The sequence below is a fragment of the Cherax quadricarinatus genome, chromosome 28, assembly GCF_038502225.1.
Source record: "Cherax quadricarinatus isolate ZL_2023a chromosome 28, ASM3850222v1, whole genome shotgun sequence".
NCBI classification, from domain to species: Eukaryota; Metazoa; Arthropoda; class Malacostraca; order Decapoda; family Parastacidae; genus Cherax; species Cherax quadricarinatus.
Genome location: NC_091319.1, coordinates 10980139 through 10990138, shown reverse-complemented (window position 1 = coordinate 10990138; position 10000 = coordinate 10980139). Strand labels below are relative to the sequence as shown.

At 38.4% G+C, this 10000-nt stretch overlaps 1 protein-coding gene across 3 annotated transcripts in view; it reads right to left on the bottom strand.

The window, feature by feature from the left end:
- Positions 1-10000, bottom strand: part of ex (FERM domain containing expanded) — a 282704-nt gene that overhangs the window by 11597 nt on the left and 261107 nt on the right. For all 3 annotated transcript variants that reach the window (XM_053782871.2, XM_070089395.1, XM_070089396.1), the window contains one exon: positions 9271-9436. In XM_053782871.2, the coding sequence (XP_053638846.2) occupies positions 9271-9436 (166 nt within the window). The remainder of the gene's footprint in view (positions 1-9270; positions 9437-10000) is intronic.

Sequence of the window (10000 nt, the reverse complement as noted above, 5' to 3'; positions counted from 1 at the left end):
AGCTTGCCTGAGCATATTAACCCCAATTAGGATATTTCTTTCAGTAACACGATCTCTGATGCTTGGAATATCAAGTTCTTTTTGCATATTTAAAATTTTGGCAGTACGAGGGCATCCTAAAATGATCCTCATTGCTTCGTTCTGCACTTTTTCCAGCCCTCCAAGCTTCCAGTCAGACACAAGAGCAAGTAGTGGCGCAGCATAATCAAACAATGATCTAATATAAGCAAGATACATAATTTTCACAATTTTAACATTAGCACCATACCTGGGGTGAAGCCCTGCCACAACTCTAAGTGCTCTTAGTCTTTCTTTGTATTGGCGACAAAGTCTTGTTACAACAGGTCCAAGTAGTGGAACCTCAAAGCCTAGATACCTGTATCTGCTTACATATTCTAGAAGAGACCCATCATGCAATTGGATCTGACGAACTGTGCCTCTCTGTCGAGGAGGACGCCTATTGAGTATCTTTGTTTTATTAGTAGAGATTATCAACCCCAGGTCCTGACAAGAGGCTAGTACATGATTAAGAATGTTTTGGGTGTTGGAGAATCCGGTGGTGTGAATCATTATGTCATCAGCAAAACTAATCACATAATGATGGGGCTGACTAGGCATAGCATTAAGTAATGCATTAATTAGAATATTGAACAGTGTGGGACTGAGCACACCTCCCTGTGGGGTTCCTAATTCAAAGTCTTTAGTTACACTTCTATGTCCCTGGAAAAACACAGACGATTTTCTGTTGGACAGGTAACCTTTAATCCAGCGGAGAAGCCATCCTCCAACATCCATTCTGGCAAGTTCACTAATGATTACATGTCGGTTGGCTACATCGAAAGCGGATTTAAGGTCAAGGAAGGTAGTGTATGAGCTGTCAGTGTGCAGGGTGAGAAATGTGGCTATGCAATGATGCACGCTCCTTCCATGCATGAAACCATGTAACCGGGGAGACAAAAATTGTTTGATTCTGTACATGAGACGATTAAGAATCATTCTCTCAAATGTTTTACACAAGCAGCTAGTAAGAGATATTGGGCGAAATGCATTTTGTTGACTGGGCTTAGGAATTGGAATGATGAGGCTGTTGGTCCAAGATTGAGGGAGCTCCCCAGTTACATAGCTCATGTTATATAATTCAAGTAATGGATTACCTGGTACTCGACACAGCAATCTGAGTATGTTGTAAGTAATACCATCCTCACCAGGCGACGTGGAGTTGCCCTTAGTTAGTGCTGCATCAAGTTCATAATTAGTGAAAGGAATGTTGCAGTCATCTGCCTTGCCGAGCATAACGCAAACAAGTCTCTCCCTTGCATCATATTTGTCATTTAATTTTGCCTGTGTGGTACTGGGAAGATTGTCATAGCTAGATGTAGCAGCCCAAGCACTGACTAACTCATTCGCCCTATGCAAGGGATGAGGGTGCGCGATCAGCCCAGTTCTGTTACCCTTAATTCTATTTATGTCCCTCCATGCCCGGCTAAGTGGGGTGTGAGCATTGAGACCATTGACAAATTTTTCCCAGTCTGTTTGCCGCAACTCTGTCATACGCTCTCTGGCAGCAGCAAGGGCAGTTTGGAAGAGCCTCAGCATTCCAGGGGTACGATGTTTTCTATAGGCTAGGCCTAGTCTGCGAGCAGTACGTTTCAGTGTACGAAGTTTAGAATCATTGTAATAAGTATGGTTTTTGAAGGAGGTATGATTATTATGGAAGTTTGTTGGGTTTAGAGTACCAAGAGGTTTCAGAGGCGGCTCTAAGTAGTTCTGAATACTGCTCACAAGGTCATTGTTAAAGGAACACTCATAGGAATTATACCAGTCAGTCACATGTGCAACAAAGTCATCATGCTGATCAGTGGGAACATTAAAACGTTTCCGTTTGAATATCCCACCAGGAAGGATAGTATTACCAATACCTAGTGAGGTTAGCCTAGGGAAATGATCAGACGCTATATCTGTTACAATGGAAGACTCACAGCTGGCAGAAGTAATGTTGAAGCCCAGGCACAGATCAAGGACGCCTCCATAGATATGTGTGGGTTCAAGGTCACCTACAATTTGGATATTATCATGACTGTTTAAGAGTGACAACAGTTGATTGCCATTACGATTACCAAACTGTGAGTTTCCAATGCTTTTGTGTCTTGCATTGTAATCGCCAATAATAAGAGTAGGCTCAGACTGAGCACAAGTTGGGAGCTCCAAGTAATTAAACTTATCAGCAGGAGCGTACAAGTTAAATATGTTGAGAGCAGAGTTCCCAATGTGAATCCTAACACCGTGATATTGTAGCCCCTCTGTTTTCTTATGTGCAAGAAGTTGATGGGGAAGTGATTTTTTAATATATTGAACACAAGAGTTAGTAGATTTGAGATTATATGCAACAACTGATGGTAATTTAGGGGGTTGGGATTTTTCAGGGACTCTGCACTCTTGTAGACACACAACATCAATGGGTTCGGTGGTTATTTTATGATGAAGGTCAGGAAGTCTTTTTCTAAGTGATGCAATATTCCAGCTTAATATAGAAAGTTTATACGAGTTTTGATCCATTATAGTAGTCCTGGGATCATCTTGAGTTTCTCAGCATAATGAAAAAATTGTTCATATAAATAGCAGACCTTATCAATGTCAACAGTGCTACCATTGTCCATGAGTTTTGTAAGTGCACTTCCAGTTGTAAGGCCTCGTGGGAGTCTTCGTAAACTCAGAGCATGACGCTGTTTATGTGTGAATGTATGATAGGTGACACCACCACTCACATTCCCTCCTCCACTAACATTACACGCAACACTACAGCTGTCATCACCAACGCCACTACCAACATTGTGTTCATTACATTTATCAACAGTATTGTATTCAACATTAATGTCTATGTGGTTAACCTCATCACACTCTTCACCACCACTTATATTACGCTCATCACTATTACTAACATTATAGATACCATTGCCCTCATCACACTCTTCACCACCACTTATATTACGGTCATCACTATTACTAACATCATTGACACCATAGCCTTCATTATGATGCTCACTACAGTTATCAACACAAGTATTATATTCGTCATTACTATAATTAAGAACACCACCACCACCTTGTTCAGCAACCTTATACTTGCTTTCACAAATTGTGACAATCTTGTTATTGGTACACTCTACACATCTTTCCTTGTGTTGTTCAAGTTGTTGTTTCAGGAGAAATTGTTGTGTTTCCAGTACTTTTATGCGCGACATCAGGTTGTATACCACAGGAGCAAGACTTGGAACATCTGGAGACGTGAAGTCCCGGTCAGCTGAGCTCGTTGGTTGACTGTCAGCTGACTCAGCTAGGCTGGTATTGACAGCCGACGTGATGGAGGTCTGTTGACGTGCTCCCCAGGTGAGGTGCTCAACCCCATTGTCGGAGGGCAGGCATGAGCCAGTAATCAGACCCGAGGTACCTGGTAGTCCTGGGGGGTCATTATGAGGGGTACAGGGTGAAGTGCGGTTGGCTGTGATGCGATCAGCCCTCACACTGCAGTCAGCATGAGCTGCTGTGACTCCTGAGGTCTTACAATTGATACATTGTTTAGCAACAGTCTGTTGCTGTTTGATCATATCATAACACCGTTCAGAAGGATGAGCATTGGCACACACTGCACACCAGTGTGACTTAGATGGGCATTTCCTGGCAATGTGGCCCCAGCGTTGACACTTATAACATCGACGTTGAGGAGGTCTGTACAATGCAATGTAATAGCGTCTGTTGAGGGCTGCGCGGGAGTGAATATAGCGTGGCAGAGTCCCCTGGCCAGTCCACTCATCTAATATCAGACCGTTGGAAAGTCGACGAGGGCTTGCAACTTGCTCTGACGCCAGATATTGAGGATTCAAGTGCTTGTTGACGTTGTAGATGACAATAAGCACTTTAGGTGCCCTTGGTGGGGCAGCTCGGAGTTTGATGTTGGCATATTCGCAAGTGAGAAGTTTGTCTATAAATGCTGAATCATTAGGCACAAAGACGTAGTTATCCTCATCGCGGACAAACTTGATGTTGACTACAAATGCCTAAATTTGCTCCTCTCCTCTTTCATCCCTCAGGGTAAATGCTTATGAGGCCGCCGGCGAGGGGATCTTATCTAAAGAACTGAACCAATTCTCTCTCTGGAACGAACTGGAATACTTTCCATTCCACATGCGCTATGACTGCTACGGGCTTTGCACTTCCCCTTGATTAAAACGAACAAAATCCTTTCCTCTCGATAACTAGAATATGAATACTGCGGCATGCTTTAAATTCAAGCTGTATCGCACCGTAACTCTCTCACCCGTATCTTTTCTCAGTTCCACACACTTAAGTATCAACATGTGAGTGTAGCAAAGTATATAGACCAAGAAGTGCACCGTTATCGAATATGATAGGGACAACCATCCTCCGTGATTTGTTAAGTAAACACAGCTCTTGCTTTGACCCCTCATCTCCACATAATGTGGTGAATCAAATTTTTCTATTAAAAAATTATCGACGTATATGTACGGAGTTTGTCAATTTCTCTTTTAATCTATTAAAATTATCCCTGAAATTTGTGGACATGTGAGCGAAGTGCAGCCTTAATAACGCATGTACTATCAATAGGCTTTAAATCAAATAATGCAGATAAACAGATTGTTTTACACTGCTTTTATCCTCCAAACCTGACCATGCGATCTCAACAATAAAATCCTTCTGTTTGGTGCTAGTAAGGGGCTCTTGATCACTATATTTCATGTTCCTAACTCATTATAAGTTCGTTTAATTCTCATAAGCATTTAAGTAATATACTTTTTTTTTGTAACTAGGGTACTGCAAGTTTATCTGCCCGAAATGCATCGCATAACGATGAGCTTTTCCACGTAAAGAAACCAAATATATATATATATATATATATATATATATATATATCTATATATATATATATATATATATATATATATATATATATATATATATATATATATATATGTCGTGCCGAATATGTAAACTGGTCAATTAGCAAAAACTCATTTAAAATTAAGTTCTTTCTAAAATTTTCTCTTATACGTTTAAAGATATATAATTTTCATTAATGTTGATGTAAAAATTTATGATTTTGCACCAAAAGAAACTTAGAAAACTTACCTAACCTTATTACAACAAGCACAATTTATTTTAGCCTAACCCAACTAAATATATTTTAGATTTGTTTACAATAATTTAATACTAAACAAACACAGTGAAATATATTTTTTTCGTTAGGTTCAGAATGATTCTGGCGAAATTATTGCATACACAAATTTTCACTTGTCCTATATGGCAAGATGAGCGTTGCTATTTAAGCCAAGATCGCAAGATCTGCCTATTCGGCACGACATATATATATATATATATATATATATATATATATATATATATATATATATATATATATATATATATATATATATATATATATATATATATATTGTAACAGCTATGCAATGCCACGGAAAATAAACTTTTTTATTTACTTTATTAAAAATCATGAGGTATCCCCCTATATTTGTGTACCTGTACCTTAGGGGAGAATAGCACGCAACCCAGCCCATCCACCAGTACCTCAGCACACGCAAAGGGCCTAGTAGTTGAACCCGCAGAGACGCTGCAGCTGTCTCCCTCAAGAGGCCCAGGAGCTATAATTCAACCCTCTCCACTCAATGAGGGAAATGCCTTGAAGCTTGTGAAAGGCTTTTGATCCCAGAAATTGGAGCTACCCTCACTTTCCTCTTATCAAATTTGATTATCTCGCACTCTGCATGACTGGGTGCGAGATGGACTTGCCTAACATTGGAAAGCTGCCCCGATGATGCAGTATTAATTCGTTCTTGTCTTCTTCCCTTGTTCTTTATGATCCAAACTGGTTTACCCTTACCCAAAGCATATAAATAATACGGTAATAATAATAGGAAGAACAACTGCAACAACAAAACACACACACACAAACACACACACACGACTCGACCCCTGCAACCACAAATAGGTGAGCACACACACACACACACACACACACACACACACACACACACACACACACACACACACACACACACACACACACACACACACTCACACACACACAGTCTTCTAACAATACTTTTTAGACAGACCTATAGTGGTGCAGTGAAAAATTCACTGACCCAAACCTGGCCAATTTTTATGGACTGATTTGAGACTCAATTATTAACGCAAACTTTACTTTCTGATCAATTATAGTTGAGATACGTAACGATAACCTTTCCATTTCTCCAAAAGATAACATCCTGAGACCTTTCTCGGCAAATCAAATCATTTTTTAGCCTTCCAACAATCTGGAATACAATGGGAAATGGAAGATAATCGTTCTTACCTTGGTGTTCTAATTGCTACATCTCATGTCATGAATAACAAGTAAAAATATCTGTAATATGGTTTATGTTTCCTCAGCGCCTAGTGTGTGTCCCGTCTTAGTTTTATAGATTAAATAAAAATTACGAATTATTTTCGAGATCAACTTTACGAACAGCAAATCTTTTTGAAAGCTCATATCGCTGCCAGACATTTTTCTTAATGCAGTTTAGGCATCTACATAACTATTTTAATAAATGCTTCTTGAGTGACTGCTCTGAAAGGCTTACCTGATAGAAGATTTGTGTCAGAGTGGGCACTGATGTGGTTTATTGATGTAACACCGGTGTATATATTTGAATCTATAACCAATAACAATCTAAAATACTCGGCGATACCTGAAACTGTGAAGCCGATCAAAACAATCTCTAAAGGAATCTCGTGGAAATTAATTTCGGAAATGGTCAATATAAAACTGAGCAGAGAGCACCTGCTCATGTTAATCGCTCTACGAACCTTCACCTAGTAATAGCTGACCGGGGGTTGAAATCTGAAGGCGATTAGATACGGTGCTGTGAAGTTATAAACGAAAATCCTGGATGGAATAAGAAACTGTAGCAAACAACTGAACAACTCTAACAGCAGGCTGTACGGTATCTAGGAGTTCAATAAACTCATGAAATTTAAAAACACTATAAAAACGCGAGTTTTCAATATTCAGTTTACTTTTGGAAGATGTATAAATTTAAAAATTCTCTACAATTCTTTTAAGAAAAAACATTTAGATTTTTTGAGAAAAATTCCAACGATTCCAAGTTTAGAAAAAAAAAATATCTAGCGCAATGATAAATTTGCCGATACACAAACTAAGATGAATGAATACCACCCTGGTCATAACATGTATAAGCCATTAAATATTAAAGCCATTCAAAAGAGGAAGACTCGCATATTTTCACCGTAATGATTAAAGGGAATCAAAATTTCATAAATTTTCATAAAATGACCAAAGCTGCACCATTTTTTTTTTTTTTTAAAGTTTGAAGGTACGTCACTGAGGGCTTTGGAAGTGATCTCAGCCCTTCCAGGATAGTGGGAATGGGTTCAATAACTTTGGTCATACTGTAGGGCACCTGCACATGCCAGTTGTTCCCAGAATCGGTCATTCAAAATCTGAATCCGATCAGATGAGTTTTCGAGTTATGAGTGAAATAAAGCTCCAAAAGTAGGGAAAAAAAAAATTCAAGCAACCACTTAACTCTTCGGGGGTACCTAATAATTTCAGGAACTGGAGAACAAAACCCTTAGAGAGACCCAGGAGCTTTAGCTCAATACACCTAAGAAGCCTAGTACCTGTAGTTTAACACCCTTGGAATACCTAAGTGCTGCAGAATCAACACCCTCAAAGGCCCAAGAACTGGAAATTAACCCGTTAAACAGTTAAAATCTAATGACACGAAACTAGGCTGACGATATCCATAGAGTTTTTTGAGCTTAAACCGAGGTACATATATAGAAAATATTTTTTTTTTTTTTTTTTTTTTTTTTTTGAGGGGGGGCAAGATCTCTCGTATCACGGAAACCAACAGACTGATCTTCATGAAACCCATGACAGTTTTTTCCTATAAAAAAATAATGTGCTACCGCATGGAATTTTAATATTTATAAATGAAAGTTGAATAAACTTGATTTTTACACAAACTTTATTATTTAAATTAATTCACGGAAATCTTGAAGGTAAACAAAAATAAAAAGTATCAAACAACTATGGGTATACTCATTAGGGTTATTGCTAGTAAAATATCCTCCCATTATATAGTTCCCTCCTCTTTAACTCACTCCCATTTTCCGAAATGTTGTATTTCTCATACGTAATGTTCCTATTCTTCGTATTCTAAATATATCATTTTTTTTATTTTACTCCAATCTCTTATTTGAATTACAAATACCTCCCAACTAGATTTTCTGCTGTGCAACTTTCACTAAATACGGTTCACTACAAATATTTTTAGCTTTCCAAAGAGTAAACACATATTATACATGAAAGATACTGATTATTCAAGAAATTTTCAGGAACTTTTTCATTGGCATTTTTGCAGGCGCATCTTAACACAAGGCTGGTCACAGTAATAGCCTTATTGTATACCAAGAATTTATAATAAAAGCGTACTTTAAAAATACTATAGTAAATATAGGCAACATATAATCTGAGGTACACTCAATCACTGTTCTGTACTGAGCTTTGATGGGGAAGAATAGCCTAAAATAAATGAAACATTAACATGAAGAAATAAATCCAGTACATGTAAAATAAGTTAAGAACTGGCAAAGTTTTGTAAGAAAACGAAAAAGAAAGATGAATTTTTCATTACTATTCATGAGAAAGTTTAGTTTGTTAGGCTTAAAGGCTCTCGAGAATAGAAAAGCCATTAAAGCGGCTGACTTGAACACTAACATAAAAAATAAGTTAATCCATATTTTAGACAAAAAAAATAAACTCTCAGTGTATGTGCAGTAAGAGATATACACCTCTCTGCATATACGTATATCCTTTATTCACGAAAAAGAGCTAAGATGTTGGAGTCCAAAAACACTAAACTTCTTACGAGAGCAAATACCCTCTCCATTTAAATCCAAGCACAATACACAGAAGAAAAGAGGGGATAGGATCATAAAAAGAGGAAGGAAAAATAAGAATTTACAGAACTATAACAGAAATCACTATCAATAAAGACTTGAAACTAAGTATAATTGCCCCATATCATGACCTCTTGAGCTGGAATGTTGACGTGGTCGAGTGACATAACGTCATGACAAAGCTCAAGTCTTTGTTGATAGCGCCACTTTGTATCGTAAACTTGACATCGACAATGTGAAATGATCAAGAACTATAAGAGAAGAGAGTACCTTCTTCCTGGAGGCGTCGCACTTCAGCCAGGCGCGGCTGGAGAGCCAGGTTGAACTGGTGGGTGAGGCGACACAGGTACAACAGATGTTTACTCTTCTCATCACTCGTCGTATAGAAGGTCAGCTTCCCAGGATAGCTAAGTGCTCGCACTTCAAACTTCTTTTTCTGCAAGTATATGCACTATGAAACATTTCGTGTACTCCAGTGATCTTGAACATCTTTTCCTAAAGACCAGAACCGCATTTTCTTTTGGAAACTATTATAAACATTTTAGATCAAATTGTCATAGTTGCTTTTTGCCAATGACATGGTGATTTGAGAGATTCTGAAGAGTAGTTTCAAAGGTTGGTGAATGAATTTGGGAAGGTATGTAAAAGAAGGAAATTAAAAGTGAACATAGGAAAGAGCAAGGTGATGAGGGTAACAAAAAAATTTGGTAATGAAAGATATCAAAGTGGAAGGAGGGCGTATGGAGGAAGTGAATGTGTTCTGATATTCGGGAGTTGACTAGTTGGCGAATGGGTCTATAAAAGACGAGGTGAACCAGAGAAGTGATGAGGAGAAAAAGGAGAGTGGTGCACTGCGGCATCTGTGGAGACAAAGAACATTATCCAGGGAGGCAAAGAGGGAAATGTATGAGAGCTTAGTAGTACCAACACTCTTATATGGGTGTGAAGTATGGATTATGAATATTACAATGAAGAGGTTGGAGGCAGTGGAGATGTCGTG